Raw genomic sequence first — 26286 nt, forward strand, 5'->3', positions numbered from 1 at the left:
GGGGGTGGGGGGGTGTTGTGTGCGTGCATGGGGGTGTGCGTGTGTGTATGTAAAGGGGGTGTGTGAGTGCGGATATGCTTGCGGGGGTGTTGTGTGTTTGGGAATGAGTGCGTGTATGTCTGTAGGTATGTCTGTATGGATGTGTGCGTGTATGTTTGAATGTGGGTGTGCGTGTCTGACTGTGTGTGTGGATGTTGGCATGTATGTCGGTGTGTGTGCGTGTATGTGTGTTGGTGGTGCCTGCGTGCATGTCGTGTGTGTATGAGTGATGTTATGTTGGGGGTCGGGTGGGGAGGGGGGTCCTGCCACTTTTGGGGGGTGGCAGGGGTGGTGGGGGGGTAGGGGAGGGAGTCAGGGTGGGGGTGGGGAGTGGGGGAGACCCCTATCAGTGTCAGGGAAGGAATTCCCTGGCACTGATAGTGCTCACCGCCATGGATTTCTTGGCGGTTTCAAACCGCATGAAATCCATGGCGGTCAGCCGGGTCAAAATACCGCCGGCGGTATAGTGACGGCCGCCTGGCTGGAGACCCAGGTCTCCAGCCCAGCAGTCGTCTCCGCCCTGGCGGGCGGAATGGAGAAGCGGCGGATGACCATGGCGGTAACCGCCATGGTCATAATACGAAAAAAAAGACCACCAGCCTGTTGGCGGTCTTACCGCCGCTTCTCCGCCTTCCGCCAGGGTCCTAATGACACTCTTAATCTTTGACACTTTAACAATCTATTAGCTATCTACAATGCTAAAATTCCTATCACCCTGAAGTATTTACTCAAAATATATACCTGACGGTCTGTGGTGTGTCCTACGTAAAGTAAGAGTTAAAATACTGTATAAAATCTGTTTGCTAACCCATTCGATGCCACATAAGCGATGAGATTCGTTTTTGGACTCAAACTCCTTTGCTGTAGCACCTGCTGGTTTGGGTTCCAGTTAATTCGTTCTGCAGAAGGGTCCTCGTTGGAACTTTTGATAAGATCTCTGTTCCAATGAAAGGAACTAGATGTCCATTGCAGTTAATTTTGGTTATTGCTCGAAATTAAATGAGGATAAAATCATAGCAGAGTTGGCTTAGTCTATAAACTGCAACCCTATATGAAATCTTTACTTGACCACAAGACGAGAAAAGAACAATCTTTTTGGCAAGGTTGAGTGGTTTCTCACTAAGAGCCTCTGGGGACATCATCATATTTTCTCTTTGTGTATTTGCCAAGTGCATATTTCTAGGAATGTAAACTTTGTTTATCCTGCCTTACAGGTGGAACGTAGATCTGTTCTACTGCCGTTATTCTTAAACTTTAACGATAATTCTCCAAATGAGTATAAGGCTGTTAGCCTTGTAGGCCTTTTAGGGTAGAGTCCAGATGGACCAAGACACTCCCTATTTTTGGTGGGCAGATTTTTGTCAAAAAGGAAGGATAATCAATTAGACATAAGGAAAAAAACTAGCGAAGTCAGTAAGACCATTCCGCCATGGCATTTAGCAGTCAGCTTGTTACTGGAGACTAGGACTTTTATTTGTTTTCTTTTTCCTCCGATGGGAAAATATATTCCCCTTCCACCTCTCTTTACCAGAGAACCAGAGTTACTTCTGACATTATCAGGAGCAAATCTCCAACCCTTTCATGGTAGGATAGATTCAAAGAGGAGTTAGTGAATAATAGCCACAAAATGTGTTTATGGGTGTTCACATATTTTTAGTGCTTACTAGGCCAAGAAATACACCGTTTCCACACCTTTTGTAGGATTTAATGCTCTGACATTTATGCTCACATGCGGTAATATGTCATGGGAATAAAAGGCTTTACAAGCGAAAGGTGGAGTTTTGGGACTACCTTGCACTCATAAATGCAGTAATTTTTGCTTTTAACTCAGTGTGTTTTACAAGTCTAAATAGTTTTAGGAATCTGACTGAAGGCTGTGAAGAACAGAAGTGATGCCGAATTACAAAATCGTTTAGGCCCCTGGTAATAAATAAAAGGAAAATTCCTGAGGATAAAACAGCATCTCTGCTTGATTCACATTGTGCACTGATAATTCCCACTTACTAGCCTTACAACATTATGTAAATCTTAATGTAGGTACAAGTGTACACCTCAGAACTAACTGTATTTCTAGGTCTGGCTTAGTCGCAACTTTTGATGTTTCGCCAGCCTCATGTAAAAAAAGAAAATCAGTAATAAAAAATATATGCATCTACACATACATACAGGGACTTTTCCTGAGCCTTCTTCATCCTTTGTTTTCTTCAATTGTCAGTCACACTTTATTCTCCACCCACCACAGCATACCAAATACATCAATGGATCAATCCTCTTCAACTATTTGCTTCTTTCTCTATAAGGGACAGTGTTTTGCGGATCACATGTGCATATCTGCCTAACAAGAAGTAAACGTAAGTACTTGCTAGGAAGGCCAATGCTTTACTTTGCTTTTTTCTTTCCGTTCTTTATCTTTTTTTATTTTTTAAGTGACTCTTGTATGTACTAAGTGCCTGATTTAAATGTTGGTGGAACTGGCACTTCATTGCAACAGCTACAGAGTACCATTTCCGCTAACCTGAAGGTTCGCCCACCTCATTTAGAGTCAGGCGGACCTTCAGTGTATAGATGGCAGAGACTATTCCACTACCCACACACACACATCTGACTGCCCAATGGATTAATGGCCCTTGGCGGTTTGGCCATGTGCTCGCCCTCTGTATTTAGATTGGGGGGACAGATGGCCTGTTTTCACAGCCCATCACTGTCATTAAAAACGTGGTGGTAAGGTGCAGTGAAAACTTTTAAATGATTCCCACGCCATTGGAGAATGTATTAAATGTATTTAAAAAAAATCCCCACTTGGGATTTTCTTTTTGAAATTAAAAAAAAAGTTGTAAGTGTGATGTACAGCTCTGGCATTGTGACAGAGCTGTCCGTGAATTTACAGTGCATTTCAGAATCCGCTTTGACGGCCATCCTGACAGTACAACAGATATCTGCAGGGGGCATCTCTAAATGTGGCGGGTGCAGTACCCTCGCCATGGCGGGTGTGAAGTACTTGACCAGGGCTGTGGTAATTACTCTGTCTGCTTACATTCAAATCAGCACCTAATTCCTCAGGTTTCAGTAATTAAAATCCAACCTTTTTTGCACCAGTAATAATCAGGTTTTCCTGTGATGTGCATTAAAACTAAAAAGTGTTCCTATACATGTTCTAAGTTTGTCTGCCTGCTAAGAAGTCCCATGCTTTCTATTACTAATGCAATGGTTAATTGTTCTTAAATCTAAAAGTACTTTTGTAAGCATATGGTCGCCTCGTGCTGGGACTTTTTCTTCTTGATTTAATTTTTTTGCACCTGCTTGCAATAAATGTTTTTTAAATACCCCTCCACAAATTTACCAAGGCCACCCATAATGGCTTCTCCAATGCTTGTTGTAATGGGGTTAAAGAGGAGGGTATAGTGAACCAGCTAAGAAAAGTGGATGTTTCAGCAGTGGAGAAGTGGGTGAGGCTAATGGCTTGAAGAGCGTTTGTGAGGCTTATGATATGGAGTATAAGTGGGGAACTTAAACATTTAAAGATGTGGGGGTTAAATGCAAGCAAAATACAAATCAAAAGACTTTTGTAGATTAGTGATAAGGAAATTAGACAAGAAAAGATGATGAGGTTGGGAGGAGTTAATAGAAACATCTTGCGATAAAAGATTTTATGAGGAGGTGGTGCTGGAGAAAATATGCAATGATGGTGGGGGTGAGGTCCTAACAGGAAAGAAAAAGGGAGACAAAGGAGGAGTTTGCATTAGGCGAAACAATGTTAAATGGAGCATTGCAAGGGTGGAATAGAAGTGGCGCAAGGATTGAAAGCAACTCAGTTGCTGATACATTTTTTCTCTGCTTTGCCTAAAACAATGTTCTGTCCCTGATGCCGACTTTTTCTCCCATGAATAGTAAAGTATAACAGGGTTTGGAAATGAACGACAATTTCAATGACAGCCAGAATGGAGCTGCTAGACCGCTCATTAAAAACATTTCTCTGGTGAGTGAGGAAAGCCTTACCATGTGACGCCTCAATCAAAGGATTGTGGGTGACATTCAAATTATATCTGTAGCTGGACTACATGGACTTGTTTTCTTTACAGAAAGAACAGCATGTTTTATACATTTTTCTGACTTTGATGTATATACAAACTTACTTGGAAGTGAAGCTTGAAAGTAAACCTAAAAGCAGAAAAAATTATTACAACACAAATAAGAGAGTACTCCTAATTACTCTGCAAGTAATGGCTGTGGAGGAGAATACAAGGCATTTGAATATGCACCAAGCAAATTTCTGATTGAATATGTGAAAGTAAAACATAGAACAGATATGGAAATTAGTTTTCTGGTAGAAACAAATTGTTCACTTTAAAAAATATATTGCTAGGCAGGAAGGATTTAAAGATTATTATTGGTGGAATTACAACAGGCTGCGTGCGTTGTAACAAAGTAACTGCTTTTAACAAAATGTCTGCAAAATTGGCTAGCCATCAGACTTTCTACAGTATTTTGAAGTCCTCCAGCAGGTGGATATGTTAAGTATTGGAAAATGTACTGAAAGGAGTTCTCCTGTGAAGATTTAACCTAAAAGTAAAGTGACGTCTCCTTACAGACCAAATATCAATAACGAGCTGGGCTATCTAAATGTTATTAAGGAAAGCAATTTAGCAAACATTAAACATTCATAAAGAAATATGTGCTGAGTTTGTTGATATAATTAAGACATTGGTGGCAGATACAATGTTAATCTTCATTCATGTCTCTGTAGCTGGCCAGTGGAAAGTGTCAATCTTCACCAGTGATATGCCATCTGCTGGAACAACCGCGCAAGTTTACATCACCCTTTATGGGCATCACAGGTTTTCCGGACCTACTTTTCTTTATGGTAGTGAAGAAGATCTTTTTCAAAGCGGTCATCAAGATATATTCACAGTGAGTAAATGCTACACGTCATGTTGATTTGTAATATTATTCTATGTTAAGAGTTTATAATAAGAGACCTACCCACTAACTGATCTCCAAATTTTAAGTAGAAAATTAGCTAAGCCAGTCAGAGATGTAGGGCTCAATGGAGCATCAAGAACAGTCACCACGGCTAAAGCATCTGACAGGACTTTTATCCAGGAGTATTGTTGCCATTCACCTACCTAAAGGGTTGATGGTTAGCCGTTTCCCTTGCTTTAACCGAGGCCACCCGCTCCTTTTCTATACCACAGGCCTGTACTCTACTTCAATAGGCCCCCAGACAACATTTTGTGTCAATTTTCTGTTATATACTAATGCTGTTATAAATTGGGCATGGCTCATGTAAATTAATATGAGCATTTAAAATCAAAACACTATTTATCTTTTTATTAGATTTGCTTATATTTTCTGTACAAATTAAATTGAAAGTAGTGTTGATACTAATGTGAAAATGTTACCTAGGTGCAACCTCTAGATTAAAACATAAAATAAAATTTTTTGGGGGGTTTTAAAAAGCTGCAAATCTATGACCTTATGCGGCAACAGATTTATAACTTTTTGGGTTGACAAAAATTTACAGAAGTACACCTGGAAATAAAGGCAGTGCAAAATTTCCAGGCGTACTCCTGGAAATCTTTTGTGAATTCCACTTGATACATGTGTATATTTGCTCATTTGAAATTTACATTTGCCAAGCAGCTGATAATTCACCTGCTACGTTTTTGTTTTATTCATATGGAAAACATTTGGTAGTGGAAGAAACAAGTTTGACAATTTAGACATTTCAAGGCCCCCAAAGGTATAAAAATGGATTTGGTAGCAGATATTAGTTGATTCTAATGTATTTTGAATTAATAAATAACTGTTGTTCTGCTCATTTTTAAATTACACAAACAGTGCCACTAAGTGACAGCTGTCATAAGTGCTGGTGCTGGCAATTAAATGCCAGTGACGTACAACAGGGTGACCGGGTCAAATTAAGCACTGCTCATTACACGAGAATTGATTATTCTGACAAACATATTCATGTAAGTAAATCAGTTGTCGGACATTAATTTGTTATGTTAATTCAAAAGTAGTTTTACACATGTAAAATATGGTCAAATGTATTTTTGTAGTATTTCAAGCAAAACAACACTACAGAATGTTTAAAATAATCATTTGCACATGATTCATTGTCTGCATATAGTCTGCTTGGCGAGTCGTATTTGATCTAGTCAGCAATTTTTTAATACTTAACCTCCCTTATTATGTTGGGTTGAAAAGTGTTGGGGCAATAGAAGATGCCTTTAAATCTTGTTCTTATGTCACATTTGCTCTGTGGTCACAGACAGAGGTCAAAAGTCAGTTTTTCTTCCAATTAATTGTCATTCTGACTGCAGAGTTCCAGTACTTTGTAAGGTGAACTGTGTGACCTGCTGCTTAGAATGTAAAATAAAAGGATATAGGGTGTCAGGTTTTGCCTAAAACTCAACATTTAAATGACTAATTCAACTGTGCAAACATTTCGAAATATATTTCAGTAGTTGTGAAAACTCTTTTTCAATAGGATGAAAACAAATCAGAACACTTTAGGTGTTGATGTGCAAAGGATATGTTTTCTGAAACCCAATTTTCGCTGACTATTAACACACTATATTGTTTTACCAGTAAAGCTGCAAGTTAGTGGATAGGTTTTTGGACATTTCAAGGAAAGTTACTGTGTGTAGATGACAATATGCTACCACATCATGGTTTAGTGACATATTTATTAAAAGTGGGTGTTTAAACAAACTGAGAACCACTCGTGCCCTGATGGCAATGCTGTTAGCAAACTAAAAGAAGTCCTAGGTTATGTGGGCTAGACCTCACGGGTACGTGGGCTAGATTCTTGTGATGCATGCAGCAAACTATATCTACCTAATCAAACAAAATAGGTTTTTTGTACTGCAGAAATGCTGAGCTCACATATTTGAAGGTTCGATCATATGTGAGAAATAAGAAAAAGGCGACTCTGTAAACTATTTGCCTAGGATCATACAGTTTGAGATCCGTTTACGGGTCAAGTACATTACAGTTAGGTCGAGTAGATTATTTAAGTTACTCGCCCTGCAGATCTAGTAACATTTAATGATTCTTCGAGCCCTGCTGCCTGGATTATTAGTAGTTTGGGATTTTTTCACTGAACACGTTCTACAAATAATACTCAACAACTGAATTTTCCACGGGCTGCAACTCCAGCTCAGTAATGTTAGCAGTAAATCAAGTAACTCCTGTGGGTCAATAGCTAAAACATAACAAAGGCAGACACAAGAAGAAAATGCCTAAGAATGGCATAGGGATTCACGAAATCATTCATGGTCACAGCTGGTTGGGCCTTCCTAGTAATAATATTAATAGAAAACACTATGTACAGTAAATGGGCGTACATATCCCAATTACTAAAGCATAAAAGTTGACACTCTTTTTTGTGATAAAGGCTTTCATTGAAATGTTTTTATGACATTATAAAATGCAACATATACAGAAAATCTCAGTGCAACATATTGGCACAATATGCATATATGATTGCCCTGTTATGGCATATAAATTCACATAATGATCATTAGGATCGAGGGACAGATTTACTAACACTTGACATTGTAGCTGTGCCACTATTTTGGTGCAGCCAGAATGCAAAATGTTAGTAGAGGTTTATAGAGCCAGAGCTATGCAAGGGCTGACTTGCTGCACCCTGCTTGGCTTTGTGTAAAAAAAAAAAAAAAAAAAATTAAAGAAAAGTAACAGAAGGCACCTTGCTTCAGGGAGGCGTTCCATGGGTGGAGCATGGGCGTTCCTATGCATCCATTCATGGATTTTGATGCAATCCCATATCTGCTAGGGCCAGTAAACCCTGGGATTGCTTAAAAACTGTGTGCCTCCCAGACTGAGGTGTAATGAGGAGAAATATATTTATATCTTGCCTCCCTTGCTAATAGTAGAGGTGGGCGAGCCAACAAACTAATGGGGAAAGCTGACCCACAAGTCCGGCTTGGCTCTTTGAGTCTGTGCATGAGCCGTGCCATGAAAATGTTTGCCATTTAAAATGTGCAACAAGCATTATCTAACAATATGATGCAGTCTCTTCAAAATTAAAAAAAACACGTTTCTTTTGTGTGTGAAAGCATTTTAACTTAATACATTAGATTAAATCATGCATTGAGAGACATTTATTGAAAGTGGAGGTTTGTAAACATTCATTTTGAAATATTCATGCACACTACCCTAATGACAAGGCCATTACTGAAATAAGAGGTAAGGAAATTGTCATGAACACCCTATATGTAGCCTAGATTCTTATATATGGAGCAAGATTATAGTGTATTAAAGCAAACACAAGAAGTTTTTGCACAGCAGATATGCTAAACTCATGTATTTCAAGGTGCTTTTGTGTGTGATAATGAAGAAAAAGGAGGCGTGGTGAAATTAAAATTTTGCCTAGAATCACAAAATTTGATCAAGCAGGGAAGCTGGGATTGATCCTAGGTGTTCTGATTTCACATTGAGCAACCTAGCCAGTCGATGAGTTTTATATCACATGTTAATGCTTTATCTTTCATTTTTGGTGCATGAGGTTAGACCCTGGGTGACTAGCAAAAGCCACATGAATTTTGATTTCAATTTTGGGCTTATATGCACAAGAGGACCTCGAGCTGAGCCAGAGCCAGGCATCAAGCTTTCATTGGCTCTAGTTGACAGCCATTTGCACACACTCTTAGACATCTTTGCTTGAACTAGTTAAGATAAAGCAGTATACATTTGAAGCAGATGTATGATAAGATACAATTTATAACAATATAGAGGGGAATGGAAGTTCTCAGTGCAATTCTATAGTTGCTAAAAGTGGTTCACCACTTTCACTCCATTACCCTTTCTTGACCCTCATCCGGTTGGGATAATAATCTTCACTTGTTCAACTGGTATTGTCTGGCAAAAAGGAATTGAGAATGGATAATAAAAGATTCCACATAGCCTGAATTTGGTAAAGCTCCTTCACACACCAGTTCTGGCCACAAAACCGCTGCTTCCAACAGCTGTGTAATGTACCATAGAACAAATGAAACTTGACGTGTGAGAAAGAAAAAAGATCAGCTGCTAAAAACATAGTTGTCAGTATAAATCTCCAAATGCTTAGGGTCTATCATGCATCCTATGGTATCATGGGTAACAGTACTGGAGCAGTTAAACACCAGTCCTGGGGGATGTGTTTTACCTCACATTTCTGAATTTCTCACCTGTAATACCATATTTCTTTCTTGGTTTCGAAGTGCAGGGTGATAATATTTTCCCTGCACCAATTTTTTTAATGTGTGGTAATGTCAGCCTCCTGTGTCAATGATGAGCCCTCCACCCACTCTCATCCAATTCATGTGTTTAACTTTGACAAGGCTGCATCAAGCAACCCTGGATTCCACTTTCCGCACAGCTGGGATGCCTATGGTACATAGAAAATGGGCTCCTCTGTGACCAAAAATCCTTCTAGCAGGCAGGGTGTAAGTAAGCTCCGTAATGCCAATTACGAGTGTATCGGAAACATTTACAGGTGACTGAAGTACCTTCCTCCTTGTTGCCTTTTGTTAAGGGGAGGGACTGTGACTAAAAAGAATTGTTCTGAGCAAAGCCATCAGTTTGAGTTTCAAAGTGTGCCCTTGGAGGTATTTGGGTTAAGACTTTCAAATTGCCTGGTGCATCAATAAGAATACTTTCAAAACTAATTAGGGCCGGTTCATGAAGGCATTTCTGAGTATTTTGAAGTAGTTCTTCAGGTGTGCTGGTTCATATACTTATACATCCTTTTGTGAATGATCTTCATATTGCCCAGCTCCCTGTTAGTAAAAGTGCAAAGATGGCACAGTTATTTCCATTTTGACTAATTGTGTATGACTATTGCCACTTACGATGTTTTAGAGACAATTCACCAAGGCATTTAAGGGTATGTGAAGTAGTACAATTGACGTACAACTTCATATACTAATCGATGCCTTTGTGAATCAGCCTTATTCTGTAATGAACAGAGAGCCAATACAGTTCTAAAAGAAGCTGAGATGCTTGTGATCATCTTTTTGTGTCGAAGATCTGCCTTGGAGCTCCATGAGATGTTTTCTTGGTTGATTGAAGTCCAAGGGTTTTTACATCATCTAATTTTGAAGCCTTTATAGCAGAAATAACATCCTTCCTTTGTTTGTGAGGGAAGAGGTGTGGTACTCTGGTCCATCAACTCTGTAGAAACAGTTTCCCAGGAGACTGTCTATGCATCACTTCCATTCTGGAAATTGGATTTCAGTATTAAGTTTCATTGTCTTGTTTGTGATCCTTTTGTTCCAGTGGACTGATAATTTTGATAGTAATTGAGTAGATAGCTTGTTTATCTTATTTTAACCTGATTTTTAAAACATTCCTTGGATTGTAACTATGAACTTTAAACCTTCTATTTGATAATGTAATCAAGTGGATTTAAGAAACTGAATCCCTTACCTGATTTTTGAACTCTGTTCTACAAATCGCCAGGTAAATAAAAATACAAGGCCTCGTTGAACATAACTACTTTTGATTAGTTGATGTTATTAATTGTGGTCTTCTGCATCTGAGATATTATCAGAGGAACACACAGAAGAGTACACTGCTCAGACAGAAGAAGCAGATGGCATGCATACTTGTGTCCTTCCCCCTTGTTGCATATTTGAAATCTCTGCTTCCAGCAATTTGTTCCTCAGAAAAGAGATAGAGATTCCATTTTTGAGTGAGCAATACACACCTGCAAGAAGCCAACTAACAAATAACAAATGGCTAACCTAGTATAGCTGACTTTGAGTTGTACTTCATCAGCAATGGGGATCCAATATGGAAACAAATAGTTCACAAACAAACTAGTGTTAATTCATTTTTTATTAAGTTTTAGATTTTTTATGTGAACAGTCTTTGTTCTCCCTCTGCAATCTCTCTCCCACTTGTCCATTGATTCCCAAAGCTCTCATCCTGTCCTGCTCCTACATGTTTTTTCTTTTTTTTCTTTTACTGCTTCACAGCCTTAAAAACTACCAGGCCACGTGCTTTCTATTTTGTGCTCTGGCACACATTCATTATGCATTTTTTCTATTTTATCTTTCTTAAATGGTTGGAAGGATGAGATAAAGTAATGTCAAAAGGACTGCTGGGGCTTCACATCAAATATGTCACAATGCATATGCATCAACTAACTCAGAACAACAGCATCAATGATGATGCCCAGTCCCAGTGAAGAGTGAGGTAGCTGAACTGTTAGTTATGAAGGATGTGCATAACCATATAAAGCCAACTCATTCCCACAAAACTGGAGAATTGCTTTAGAACTTCTTCCTCCACCTTTCAGACAAAAAAGGTGGGCCCAAAATAATTTGATATTAAGGAACGCAGTGCTGAGGAAGACCTCCCAATTCAGATCCCACAATGTGGATCGTAATAGAAGGAGATAATTTGATGAGGAGCATAATGTAAAGAACAAGAGTAAGTCTCATTGCAGGGGAACGTGCATTATAAACTGATAGGAACCCAAAAACATTGAGAGTTCCCACAGATTTAATGCTATCATTTGGGTTAATATTCAGTATAACTTTATCGTGAAACAATCATACGCCACTCGAGAGTCAAGTGTAAAAGGTTATTTAATTAGGACAGGATTGCATCCAATTGAAACATAATAACATTGTTATAATAACATCAAACAACATCTTTTAATGCAAATCCTCTTTTTAACCCCAAATTCTACCTTTACCCCGAGCTTTTACTCCTGCACACCCTCTCGCTTACACCCTTCTTTGCACTTTCCACTCAATAACTTCTTTTCATACCCAGTCTCTTACTCACTTCCTATCCCGTAGACTTTCATCGTTCACCTGTGCTCCCTCCCCCCCAATTCCCCGCCCCAAGGGGTGGATACGCATGCATCTGACTCTCCACTCCCCCAACTACCACCACCCAGGAAATCCCAGAGGGCGTTTTACTGCCCACCCACCTCATACTGCAACACTGCAATGCACTCCTCCACCTGCTGCTGCACCAAATCCTGTCATGCCACAATTCGCCCTTAACTCCAGCATGTGGTAGACACTGCCCAGATTAGATAGATGCACTCTGTCTGAACGAAACAACCCCATTTCTTCTTCCTTGGTGCTGTTATGGGGCAACACCTTGATGCCTTTGGCCATGCAAAAAAACTTGCATCGCTCTGCTGAGCTTCCGCCTGGCCTTGTCTATGGCCACATGTTTCATGCCCCCCCTCCATTTTTGATGAGGCACCAACTCAGTCCATACTAAGCAAGTCCCTGCCAAATTGTGATTCAACAACAATAGGTCCCATTGCATGTGTTGCAGTAGAGTTGCAGTAGAGTCAAACCAGATAAGTGGACCAGATCATTCTCCCCAAATGTATACAAATCATGTCTATGCTTTCCAACATAGGGACCAACGTCGCCAAAAAAGGTAAAAAATTGCCCCATCTCATTCTGCTTTTCCCCCACCATAGCACCTCATGCCTGCTGCATGGCAATCCCAGGTTCCATCCATACAACTGCTGTTCCACATTTTTAGCCCAGTGAATGAACAAATGACCCACCAGCCAGGACACCACCTTATGTCTCCCTGGACTGGCCACACACCATATGGAAAAGAGGGTGAAAATTTGCATTAGCTGTAACTCCTGTGCTTCCCCGGCCAACTATCAACACAAAACCTTCATTTTCTCACATACCTCTCGGAACACCTTGACCTTCACCTACCAATCTGTGACCTTTGCCCCACCTTCCTGGCAAAAATATGCCCTTTGTCTGTGCCCTGACCAATATAAAAACCTGCGCCATTCGCTCACTGGACACGCTTCCTTACAAAAACACTTTTGCAAGCGTATCGGTTTGCCCTGGCTGGCTTGATCTGTCTTAGATTTTCTCAACCAGATCCCCACTGGACTCTGCTCCAAACTTCAGTCTTCATGCAACACTCCTGTCTCACAGCCAACAATTCAGACACTGGGAACACCCCAAAAAACATCCCAACCATAAACATTCTGAACAAAGCTACCTCAAACTTGTCATAAAAGTACTCAGGCCATTGTGCAAGGATCCCCAAGAGCAAATCAAAATTGATGGCGCCCATCAAACCCTTTCCCTTGGCACCCCTCTCCCTGCCCCACCCCTTCAAACACTCCCCAAAATAGCATCCCTAGCAGGGTCTTAACTTGCCATAAAAAGACAAGCCAGCCAAATTGTCCACTATAGTCACAGACAACAAACCCTTATCAATTAAAAACATAACAAAGCATAACTCTTTTCCTACCCTGTCACTCTGCTCCTGACTAGGTGGCCTGCCCGTACGCTCTTCAAAGGTTTCAAATTCATTCCAGGCAGGAGATAACTCCTACTTTTAGACTCGACTAAAGACAATTCCACCAGCCTAATGATTCTCATGCCTCCCACTCCCAGATTTCTGCAAGAATGTACATCTTGACCTTCTCTGCTTCTGGTGCCAGTCTGTGAAATTGGTGCCACTGAGAAGGAGACAGTGAATCAGCTATAGAATTGTTTACTCTGGGAACATGCTTAGTCTTAAACACAATATTTAAATGTAAACATTTGAGCATGAAACAGCGCAGCAAATGAAGGACCCTCAAATACCTTGCCTTCTGTCTTTTCACCAGCTCCACCACAGTCAGATGTCCACATTACACATCACTGTCCACTGTCCACTGTCCTGTTCGCCAGCTCATCTCCCCAGACTGACAATGCTACTAACAAATGGAAAAAACTCCAAAAAGGTTGTGTTCCTTCCTGCTGCAACCAATGCTTCAGGTATTACTATGCACACCAGATCCCACCCCAGAAAAGGCCAAAGCCTTGGGCCCCCACTGCATCTGAAAAAATCTCCATCTGCCAGACTGTATCTTCTTCCCAAAACTGCACTGACACCCCATTGAAATTGTCTAGAAAAGTTTGCCATACCATTAGATTAGCTCACACAGCCATAGAAATCCTCACCTGATGATGTGGCAAAACAACTCCAGACATAGCCATGCCCAGGCTCCTGCAAAAAGACCTTCCGCCCGTACCACTCTGCATTCAAAATTGAGAAAACCCAGTAGTTGCTGCCCCTTCCTCAGTTCCAGCCTCCATTCCTCAATCACTTCCTTCAGGAAAATCAGAATCTCTCACACTTTCCTCTCTGGCAATCTTGCCACCATGCTGACCGTGCCAAGTTCAGTTCCCAAAAAAGTCGGTACTGTGCTAGGACCTATTATTTTTCCTGGCACCAAAGGGACTCCTATATATGCCCCCATATCTTTGAAATGCCTGAGGGCCGTACAGTAGTCATCAGATCCCCCTTTGCCAATGAAAAGGAAATCATCCAGATAGTGTGACGACAGCCGTTGGCCACTCCTTTTAGTAAAGACCCTCTGCTAAAGGTTTTAAACAATGCACAAGAAATAGCACAGCCCCTGAGAAGGACTCTGTTGACATAAATAGCACCCACAAATTGCATGTCCAGCAACGAAAAGTCTTCCGGATGTATGGGCAGCAGCAGAAAGGCTGACTTAATGTAACATTTTGGCAATTCAGCTGCACTTCAAGCACCTCCTGAAAAATCCAATTGCATTGTCTACAAAAGCATAACCCTCTTAGTGTTCTCTGCTGCAATAAAGTCATTCACTGAAGCCCCTTCTGGCCATCACAGATGGTGAATCAATAGGCAGTCCCATTCCATCTTCTTAGGTAACTCCCCCAGCGGGGATATAATCAGATTCTGAAGAGGCCAATCAAAGAAATGGCCAGCAATCTTACCTTCAACAAGTTCCTTCTCTAGCTTGGCGGCCATTACATCTGGTGCAGAGTTGGCCGACTACAAATTGTCAGCCCACCTCTGGGACCATTGTTCTGAGGGGCTGCCCAGTGTGAAGCACTGCTGATGGGATCCTTACCCCCACATTTTGAACAATTGAGCTTGAACTTACATGGGTGTCTAGAGCAGAAACCTTTGTAAAAGTTTCAGCAAGCTCATGTGTTGGTATCTGCTAGTTGTGCTTCATTACCTGCCCCTTGTGGAGCAGGATGGGGTTGAAAGGCTTGTTAGTGATTGAAAGGCCACCCGCTGTACGGGTCGAGGCCGTTAATTGTGTGGAAGACATCCACTGCATCCACAACTCTGAGTCAATATCACCCCAAGATTTCTCCGGGTTCAAGCTCACCCTGGCCCTGAACACCTCATCATAACTGTGCCATGCAAAACCCCCATGTGAATCTGAGCCTTCCTTATAATGTCCATGTTCTTAAATAATGCTCTGTCTACGTATGTTTCAGAATATATACTTGCATATATCAAAAATGCTGAAGTCCAGTTCTCCATGGTAATGGCAATCCTTGGACACCGTGCCAACTCCTCTTTTGGCCCTTCCTTGGCTTGAATGTCCCTATGCAGGAGCTTTAACACATCTATGTACTCCTGCTTCCATATACGACTTTTCGTCTTGTCCGACACAAGCGACCCGAGGGGAATTGCCAGGCAATCACTTCCTATGCCCCCCACTTTCTTTGCTATCTGCCACCTTTGCCTCCTTTCCTGTTCCCAAATCTACCTGGACCCCCCTGTCCTCCAAACCTTTACTCTGGATCACTCAGAGTTATACCCCCTTTCAACAGCTATCTGCTCCAGCACCATCAATCACCCTATCTCCCACTCCCACCAATTTACCCTTTTTTTGCCAGCCCTGCCGCTCTGTGGACCCCATATAGACCGTCATTTCTTCTTACCTGATGGTGCTTCTCCCGGGGTATGTTTGTCCCAGCATGATCTATCTTTAGCCTCCTTCGTCTGCCCTGTGGTGCCTCCTTTGCCCGCTCTTGACTTTAAAAAAAACAGCAACTGAAAACTCCATTGCATCACCTCTCCTAACATCCAGCGCCACTGGGACGCTCACCTTACCCTCGTCACACAATTCACCTTCCTCACACTCATCGCTTCCCTCATTTTAGTCCAGTTCCAATTCATCTCCCACTGTGTGCACCTCATGCATGACCAAACCTGACCTCTCACCACCCTGCACCACAGTCACTGCCTTGTCCCTGATAGGGTATGATTCTTCCCTAATATTGTAGGATCACACCCTCTGTGTAGGAAGAGCTGCCCGGAGACTCCCCTCGTCCTTTAGACCAACGACCAGGAGCGGTGATGCGCACCTTTGTTGTTTCCAACTGTACGTCAGCCACAGCTAGCCTTGATGCACCAACCAAGTGTGCCTGTAGCACAACCGGGCCCCCGAGCCGCATTAGGTCATGCATCTGTCAAACCCCTATGACCTTCCTCTGGTACCCATATCCAGTACCCTCCTCCTCCCTGTGTGACCGCCCATCCTAACACCCTTCTCTGCTGGGCCTTCCGTACCCCTCTTGCTCACTGCCTGGTAACCCTGCCTCTCAAGACCCGCCCTGTCCTCGCATAAGCACTGCCAGTGCTGCTCAGTTTCTGCAATGACCCTACTTTGCTCCCTAAAGCGGACCTCAAGGTCAATGTGCTGCCATTTTCTGGCCAGTCCCCACTGGCTCCTCTGGCCTGAGCAAGGCCTAATTTGTCAAAGAAGTAGCACCCAGCCTCACTGGCCTGTCTGCACCATCAAGAACCACCACCTGTTGCACTGGTGACCAACTATCACCATTGGGAGCTTACTGCCTGCCTTTCTGCGTGCCTCTTGCCTGTCTTTTGCCCTGCAGCACAACACCTAATTCCACCATTATCTGTTGGCCCCCGTGGGCAGCCTTTCAACTTAAATCTAGGGGCACATTCAAACCCAGGGGCCCACAATATCATGTGGCCCCCTTCAAAGCGTTAGGTGTCTCTGTGTGTGTCTGCTGTGGTCTGAACCCCCTCCGATGGGCTTCAAAAGTAGGCTGCTGTCTGGCGCAGCCTGTCTGCTAGATGCTGGCAGTCTCTGCTGACTCCCTGCTGCTTTCTTAATCTGTGTAATCGCAGGCGACATGCCCTGGCCCCTCCCCACCACTTACTTGGAGATGACTCTTGGTGGAAAACAGGCTGTGATTGCTACTGTCATGCCACGCGACACTGCATGTGGTGGATGACACATCCCGACCCATGCCCACTCTAGCACGCCAGGCTGAAGAAGGTCAGCGTGGCCCGTTGCGTCCAAAGTGCGCAATGCACTCCTCACCGCCTCTGCCTGTGAACCGCAGGCCATTTCACTCCTTGCAGATAGTGCAACGTTCCGACTGCCGTCCTAGGCCCTGCGCCTAATACTCATATAAAATTGTGCCAACCTTCAGTAGTGCTGGACTGCCACAGATGGAGGCAGATCCCACCCTTCCTGACTTTATAAGCCCTAACTAAATCCCACCACACCCACCAAACTACGTATCCTGGTCTTCTTCGTTGTCACCAAGACTCCCGGGGAGAGACTAGGCTGCGCCCTTCACATTCTCTAGGACACTTCATTAACTTTTGTTGAAAACAAATTGCAAAAAGGAGAATGAAAAGACAGATTTTGTTTGACTTTTGAGCTTTGAAATGTATTTGAATGTTGTATTGTGTTTTTTACTGGCCATATTGATTAGAAAGGCAAGAACGTTTGTACCAATATTAGCACTTTCGGTCGGTGCAGTGTTGTGTCTGATCAGCAAAATATATTGAAGTAATAAATGAGTATGATCAGCAAAATTTATTGAAGTAATAAATTAAGCTCTATAATAGTCAGAATTCTTGTTGTCACTAAGTAATTGAGGCACATCTGTGGTGGTGGATGATGCAAGATTGTGTGGTGGGAACTGGGAAACTACAAAGGTACTTAATGGGAGGTCCGCACCAGGTCTTATGGATGTACCATGGTATCAACTGTGACATATTTTTATTTTTTTATTTTAACCTCTGGGGGGGTTCCTCTGGGTTCCCCATACCAGGTGCTTAGGGATGAGAGTGCCCCTATCCTGCCCTCTTACACCCATTATTTAATAGTTACTCAGGGCATGGGGACTGAGTCTCTGAGTTCTGTAATGGCAGACACAATTTTCTCTTCTGAGATGTGACCAGCCAATCCGACCTCTCAATACACCAGTACCAGGATCCATACTGTGGTACCAAAATAGCTGATGGGGAAATAAAGCGCTCTCAGCCAATCAGATGGCCCTATGTTTTAATGGTATGTACCACGTGACCAACTGTCCAGATATGTCTAACTTTATAATCCCTTCCAGCCCAACTCCAGCACCTTTTTCAATGCTGATTTCTCAAAAACAGCTGAATTAATTTACATCAAATCACATAAGACACGTTTTCTGAGTAAACATCAACCTTCCTGCCAAATTAGGTGTACTTTTGTTCAGCCATTTGTTCTGTATTGGAGAGCAAAGTGTCTTATAGGAATTAACATGGGCGATAAATGTTTTGTGGGACCCACCCTTTTTTAAAAAACTTTCATGCATATTCACCCAAAGGCGCCAAAGTTATTACCAAAACAAAAAAAACGTCCTGGTCAAAACCCTGACCTAACTATATCTACACATATGTATATCAGTCATAAATTGCTGTGCAATTGGACGAGTGTCTCTTTCAGAGCACTGAATAGCATTGTTCGGGTGCCCGCCAAATAAATGTTCCCTAAACTGCAGTTAAATTTAACACCTTCAGATGACGGTGGAATAGACAAAAATGTCACCTATGTTGGGTAGGTAACCATATTTGTGCTGTATTCAGAAATACAGAAATAAACGGTATCCTGCAAGGACATTCCTGCTTTCAGTGTGACGGTTGTCATAAGTGTGGCGATAACTGTAACCACAATTAAGACAATATATATATATATATATATATATATATATATATATATATAGGATATGTAATGAGTAACTCTGCAATACGTTTCATATATTATGTATTTTTCTCTTCGTTTTAATACAGACAGACCAACAGTATAGCATATTATTGCACATACTGTTTTTAATATTAATTTCTTGTTTGAAAAACACCGTTTTAAAGCTTTTACACGTACATACAAAGTCCTTATATCTATTTGTCCATATATGACGTGGATCTTTCTTTTTTTTATTTTGGTATCGTGGGCTAAGACAGACCCTAAAAAATGTCCTACACACTTGCCCTTTAGAGCTGGCCCACCTAGCAGTGCCAGAGTCCTAGACTGCCTGACAGGCCCGTCCAACACTGGATAGAGATTTTGTGCTGTTCTTTTGAAAATTCAGTCGACAATGGTCCCTGAAGAGAATGTTGGTTAAACAGAGATAGGTTATGAAGGTGGAAATATATTTTGAAACTTTCATTTTCTAATGTATGACACCATCCTTACAAAATATGGGTTTTGCAACAAATGTTTTTTTATAAAGATAAAAGCTATACTGTAACTCTGCCATTTATCTTATTCGCTGTTGTAGTTAGATATAGAAAGTCGGTGCTTTTCGAGCACATCGGTCTTACCTGCACAAAAACATCTTCACCCAAAATTGGCCCCTTGTTCAAAATTGCTGACTCATTTCAAGATATTACTATATTTGTGAGATGCTTGTCCAGTAGAATGTTGGTACCACTATATGCTCCTTTCTTTGATGCAATTTCTATATTTTTAACTCCTCAGATAAACACTGGAGATATAGGAGACATCTACAAAATACGTATTGGTCACAACAATTCCGGAGATTTCCCTGCTTGGCACTGTGAAGAGGTAAGCAAGCATTCTGTTCTTAATTTGAACTAAAGGGAAGTACTACCTGATATTTTCTTTGAGCTGGTAGGATATTATGCGTTTGTGTTTTTGTTTTGGATTTTTGATGGCTGTACATCCAGTGTTCACAAACAAATGTATTTTTGGAAACTGCTGAACATTTCATGGTACCTTCTTCTTGGAACTACTTTACATGATTAGCTTCCCATTGGGAGTGATAGCGCATACATCAGCGCTGAATCCCAGATGTTGGGGAGAATCCACCGCTGCATATGATCTTGAGGAGCTCAATGCCATCACATCTGCAGATATTGTGAGTGTGTGAAACTAAACACCATTCTTAAACTATAGCAATGATGGTGAACAAGCTTTGAACCATATATTATAAACTACAAAATATGGCATTCCTTTAGAGCGCTTTTCTTTGTTACCACTTCCTTACCTCCTAATCTCCTGAACCCTCCTCTCTCCCCTCACCTTTTCCACTTCACTTTGCCACTCACTCTAGAAATCTCCACCACAGCTCCCTATTACCCTCTGTTCCTCTCTTTAATCTTCAACCTTTACACAAATCTGTAACCTTTCCTTCTCCTCATCATCCAAACCTTTATTCTAACCTGTCTCTTTTCTGTCTTGGACTGTAGTGCTTCATTTTCTTGATTTTCCTGTATATTTCCTATACTATTTATATAATTCAACTATTCATGTCGTTTTCAAACCACAGCCTGCTGCTCAGATCTCTGCCTCTTTTGCCTCCACCAGGGTCTTCTCACTTTTGACCTCTTTATCGTGCTTCCATACCTCATTGTCCTAGTCTCCACATACTTTCTTTCTAGAATTTTGCACTCAGCATCTCAATTACACTTAGGCTCTCCTCGTCTAATGTTTGCTAAACCTACTTCCTACAATTCACACTATCCTTAAACAGTGTAAAATCTGCCTCCTTTTTGTGCACTATGCCTTTAGTCTACATTTGTTCTACTGTTTGTTTAAAAATCATTTGCTGTTATCTGTTACTAACTCATATGTCTGTGATGATGCTTAAACCTTGCATATCATTTATACTCTATCATTGTTAATTTTCATGTTGAGCATTTTAGTCCAAGTACTCTATAAATTCATTGAAGTGAAATTGTTGGACTGGACATAGTTGGCGTGGTTTTCCCCCAACTTTTTTTCCTCCATTCTTTTGTTTTTGATGACCCTGTTTTGCTGTCAGCATGTAAACATGATAAAATTGGCTTCCACACGATTGGCACTGTTAATCTAATTGTAAATCCCTTGTAAAGTTGTGCTACCTATACCTAGGGTCTGTAAATTAAATGCTCTAAGTGGAAAGGGTATGCTCAGACCAGGGTCCCATGCTCACTGTGCCACTAGATTCAAGCTAGCCTGGATGGTGAAGGGTGTTACCCTGGAACCGGTCCCAGGATGCTTGTTTCCAGTCCAGGAGGGACCTGGCCTGGCAGTTTGGGCTGGACTGTTCCCATGAGGATCAAGTTCAAGACTGATTTGTGTATGGATGGGTCCAAACTGGTGTGGCGTGGGGGGCAAAAGAATGATGGACTAAACCCAGATCTCTGTGGCTGGGGTGAATGTTTGCATTGTTCAGCCTTCCATCCATTGTCTGTTCTTTTTGCTTTTGTCGCCCTAATTGGGAAGGGTATGCCCAGACGTGGGTCTCATGCTCCCTGCACCACTGGATTCAAGCTAGTCTGGCTGATGAGGGGTGATACCCAGGAACCCTGTCCCAGGATGCTTGTTTCCAGTCCAGGGAGGACCTGGCCTGGCAGTCAGGCTGTACTGTTCCCATGGACAGCAGGGTCGAGACTGATTTGCATATGGCTGGGTCCAAACTGGTGTGGCTTGGTGGGTAATAAAATGATGGATTAAGCCCAGTTCTCTGTGACTGGGGTGAATGTTTGAATTGTTCAGCATTCCGTCCATTATCTGTTTTTTTTTTGCTATCGAGCGTGCAGTACATATTGTGCCACCCACTTAAATAGCCTTTTAAAACATGTCTGAGGCCTACTGTTGCAGCCTGTGTTTGCTTTGTAAACTGCCATTTCGAGCTAGCAAAATAAAACCTTTTGCCAGACCTGAACTTTCCTTTTTAATACAAATAGGTAATTCCTAGGTGAGGCCCTAAACAGCCCATACGGAAGGGTGCAGTGTTTTTAAAAAGTTGGACAAATACATTAAAGTTTTCCATGTCCTGGTAGTGAAAAACAGTTAGTCATTTTTCACTACTCCCATATGCTAACATTGGGTTACCTTATTACATGTAATAAGTGATAACTTTAAATGCGAAGAAGGTAAGAGAGTTAAGTTTGGTCTCGAAAGAGTTGTATTTTAAAACTTTTTCACAATTCTGAAAATGCCAATCTTAGAAAGTTACGTATTTGAGGGTTGGGCCCTTTTGAGACAGCTGGGTTGAGACTCCTTTATATTGTAATTGTATTGTATTGTAATCGTATTTATATAGCGCTTACTACCCCTGACGAGGCGTCGAAGCGCTTTTCGATGAGTAGCACGCTACTCCGGAACCCAACAAGAATTAGTGATGGATTAGTATTGTTTAATAATGAGTACAGTTTTAGTATTATTATGAGTTAATTTGAGCCGTGGATATGAGAGTTTGTTAGTTAGAATGACTGGAGTAATGGAGGGGTGGAGGAGGAAAGAAATCCAGAAGTGTTAATTGGGAGTATATCCTTCATTTACTCAACCCAAAGGCTTGGGATGAATAAAGGGGGGCGGAGGGGGAAGAGTATGTGGAAGGGTTAGGGAGAGCATAGTAGCAGGGTGAGATGAATGCAGGAGAATTTAGTAGGGTTGTGTGGGAGGTCCCAGAGGTAGAGTGAGGTTTGGTGAGTTAGATGTGGAGGTGGAGGGAAGAGCTTAGGCAGAGATATTTAGGAGATGAAAGTGGTAGAAGGGATTTGGGATGAGTCAGAGTGAGAATGGAGGATAGTTTGATAGAGACATGACATAAGAGTGATGAGTAGATAAGTGTGATAAGATGAGAGCAGGAATTCATAGATATCTAGTATAACAACCCAAAACCAGGAGCCATGCAATGATCCACGAACATGCCAAGCACAGAAACAACATATACACATACATACACATATATATATATATACATATATATATATATATATATATATATATATATATATATATATATACACACACACACACATATGCACATACAATACATAATTAGAATCATGGGTAAAAAATACTTAGTCAGACAGGTTTAAAGAGTGTGTGTGTATTTTATTGTTATGACAGTAGAAATACATATTTCCCAAAGAAACTATAAATAAATAGAAATATACATATAATCTGAAAACAATATTTATCCACATAGGCATATGCAGTTCATAGTTGTTTGAAAAGGTGGTTATGAAGGAAAGAGCCAAATCTTGAGTAGTTTTCTGAAGACAAGAAAGTTATCTGTGGCTCTTATAGTTGGGGGTAATGAATTCCATAGTTTGGCTGCTTGGACGGAGAAGGATGTACCACCTACAGTCTTTTTGTTGTATGGTGGTGTTCTAAGGTGGGGTGCCAGTCTTGAGCGGCGGGTTCTTTGTTGGATGTATTTGGTGATTTTCTTTCTGATAAAAAGCAGTCCTGTTCCATGTATAGCTTTGTGGGTGATACAAAGCAGCTTGAAAGTGAGTTAATTTGAGCCGTGGATATGAGAGTTTGTTAGTTAGAATGACTGGAGTAATGGAGGGGTGGAGGAGGAAAGAAATCCAGAAGTGTTAATTGGGAGTATATCCTTCATTTACTCAACCCAAAGGCTTGGGATGAATAAAGGGGGGCGGAGGGGGAAGAGTATGTGGAACGGTTAGGGAGAGCATAGTAGCAGGGTGAGATGAATGCAGGAGAATTTAGTAGGGTTGTGTCGGAGGTCACAGAGGTAGAGTGAGGTTTGGTGAGTTAGATGTGGAGGTGGAGGGAAGAGCTTAGGCAGAGATATTTAGGAGATGAAAGTGGTAGAAGGGATTTGGGATGAGTCAGAGTGAGAATGGAGGATAGTTTGATAGAGACATGACATAAGAGTGATGAGTAGATAAGTGTGATAAGATGAGAGCAGGAATTCATAGATATCTAGTATAACAACCCAAAACCAGGAGCCATGCAATGATCCACGAACATGCCAAGCACAGAAACAACATATACACATACATACACATATATATATATATACATATATGTATATATATATATATATATATATATATATATATATATATATATATATATATATATACACACACACACACACATATGCACATACAATACATAATTAGAATCATGGGTAAAAAATACTTAGTCAGACAGGTTTAAAGAGTGTGTGTGTATTTTATTGTTATGACAGTAGAAATACATATTTCCCAAAGAAACTATAAATAAATAGAAATATACATATAATCTGAAAACAATATTTATCCACATAGGCATATGCAGTTCATAGTTGTTTGAAAAGGTGGTTATGAAGGAAAGAGCCAAATCTTGAGTAGTTTTCTGAAGACAAGAAAGTTATCTGTGGCTCTTATAGTTGGGGGTAATGAATTCCATAGTTTGGCTGCTTGGACGGAGAAGGATGTACCACCTACAGTCTTTTTGTTGTATGGTGGTGTTCTAAGGTGGGGTGCCAGTCTTGAGCGGCGGGTTCTTTGTTGGATGTATTTGGTGATTTTCTTTCTGATAAAAAGCAGTCCTGTTCCATGTATAGCTTTGTGGGTGATACAAAGCAGCTTGAAAGTGCATCTTCTGGCAACGGGTAACCAGTGTAGTGCTCTCAAGGAAGGGGAGATGTGGGCTTGCGGCTGTAGTAGTAGCCTGGCTGCGGAATTCTGGATACGTTGTAGTTTTTTCATAACAGATAGAGATGATCCATGGTAGAGGCTATCGGCATAATCCAGTTTGGATAGTACAAGTGAGATAGAAGTTTGCACCTTGTGTGGAAATCCGAGGTGGGGGAAGATGCGTCGTAAAGTCTTTAAGGTGATGAAGCTTGTGCGTGCTAATTTGTCTACTTGGGCATTCATAGTTAGCTTGGAATCCATGGTGATTCCTAGGTTTTTAACTTCCTTGGATAATTGAGGAGGTGGTCCGAGATCGTCAGGCCAGACGCAGAGGGTGATAATTTTTCCAGTCACCACATATGAGTATTTCTGTTTTGTAGGTATTTAGTTAGAGATGGCTCCAGGTCATCCACTGATCAACGGCTCTGAGGCAACTGAAGATTTCTGAGTTTTCAATGTTTTTGGGGTCTTCTAATTTAAGTAGTATTTGTGTGTCATCTGCATAGTTGTAGCATGTGAGATGGAAAACACTGATCAGTTCTGGTAAAGACATCATGTAGATGTTGAAAAGCAAAGGTGAGATGATTGACCCTTGGGGGACCCCTGCTTTTGTGAGGTAGGGTTCGGACGAGAAGGGGGGCGAGTGGATGATATTCGCTCTTTTTTGGAGATAGGAAGTAATTCAGTTGAGAACAATCCCTTGTATTCCGGCTTCGTGGAGTCTTTGAGTTAGGGTGTCATGGTCAACCGTATCAAAGGCAGCTGAGAGGTCCAAGAGAAGTACTGCAGCAACTCCATTTTGGTCGACTGTGTTTTTAAGATCGTCCCAGATTGCCATGAGTGCCAATTCAGTGCTTCTTCCTGGGTGGAATCCAGTTTGGAAGTCTGAAAGTATAGAATTGTCTTCAATGAATTGTGACATCTGGGCGAATGCTGCTCTTTCTATCAGTTTGCCCAGGAAAGGTCCATTTGTGATAGGTCTGTAGTTGTTGGGGTCTTGCGGGTCTAGGTTTGTTTTCTTTAATAATGGTGGAATGTATGCCTTTTTCAGGTCTGCAGGAAAAGTTCCTGAAGTTAAAGAGTTGTTGATGATTCTTCTTACAGGTGTGGCAGCAGAAGTAGAAGAAGATAGCAGGATGTTCTTGAAGATTTGTGGTGGGCAAGGGTCAGAAGGGCAACCAGAAGGTCTGCTTGCTTTGACCAAATCCATAAATTCATCCTGGGATATTTGTTTGAAGGACTGTAGAGGTTGGGATGGTTTATTCTTAAAGGGTATTTTAGTAAAGGGGTTGGTGCTGATGGTTTTCTTCTGTTTTAAATAGGAGTCCATTGCGTCTGCCTTGGTTGTGTAGTGAGTTGCCAATTTGTTTGTGAATATAAAACCAATTACCCTAGCTGTAATTATTCAACAAAGCCCTTTGAATTCAAGGTCAAGTAAATAAATTATCTTAACCTGTGTATTTATTACCAGTTATTTCATGATCTTCTATGCAATTTTCTATACACTTGAACCTGTCTATAAGACCACATTCAGACAATGCTGACATGCTACTATGCTGCCTTTATGCCTGAGTGAGATGAACTGTACCTGCATCTTGAGCCCAGGGCCACCAGAGTGAATCCAAGAGTTAGTTGGCTGGCCTCCTGATCTGAGTCTCAGGGACGGAAAAGGTTTCAACTCTCTTGAATCTCTGCCTGCTGTCAGTCCTGATCCCTCAAATGGAGCCTCTCCAGTCCTGGACCCTTGGAAGCGGTAATAGATGTCCC

General features: G+C 41.5%; 1 protein-coding gene across 2 annotated transcripts in view; it reads left to right on the forward strand.

Annotated features, from left to right (window-relative positions):
- LOC138282511 (oxygen-regulated protein 1-like) overlaps nt 1–26286 on the forward strand; it is an 896912-nt gene that overhangs the window by 378859 nt on the left and 491767 nt on the right. For both annotated transcript variants that reach the window (XM_069220189.1, XM_069220190.1), the window contains exons 4-5: nt 4784–4947; nt 19610–19696. In XM_069220189.1, coding sequence (XP_069076290.1) covers nt 4784–4947; nt 19610–19696 — 251 coding nt within the window. The remainder of the gene's footprint in view (nt 1–4783; nt 4948–19609; nt 19697–26286) is intronic.

The sequence above is a fragment of the Pleurodeles waltl genome, chromosome 2_2, assembly GCF_031143425.1.
Source record: "Pleurodeles waltl isolate 20211129_DDA chromosome 2_2, aPleWal1.hap1.20221129, whole genome shotgun sequence".
NCBI classification, from domain to species: domain Eukaryota; kingdom Metazoa; phylum Chordata; class Amphibia; order Caudata; family Salamandridae; genus Pleurodeles; species Pleurodeles waltl.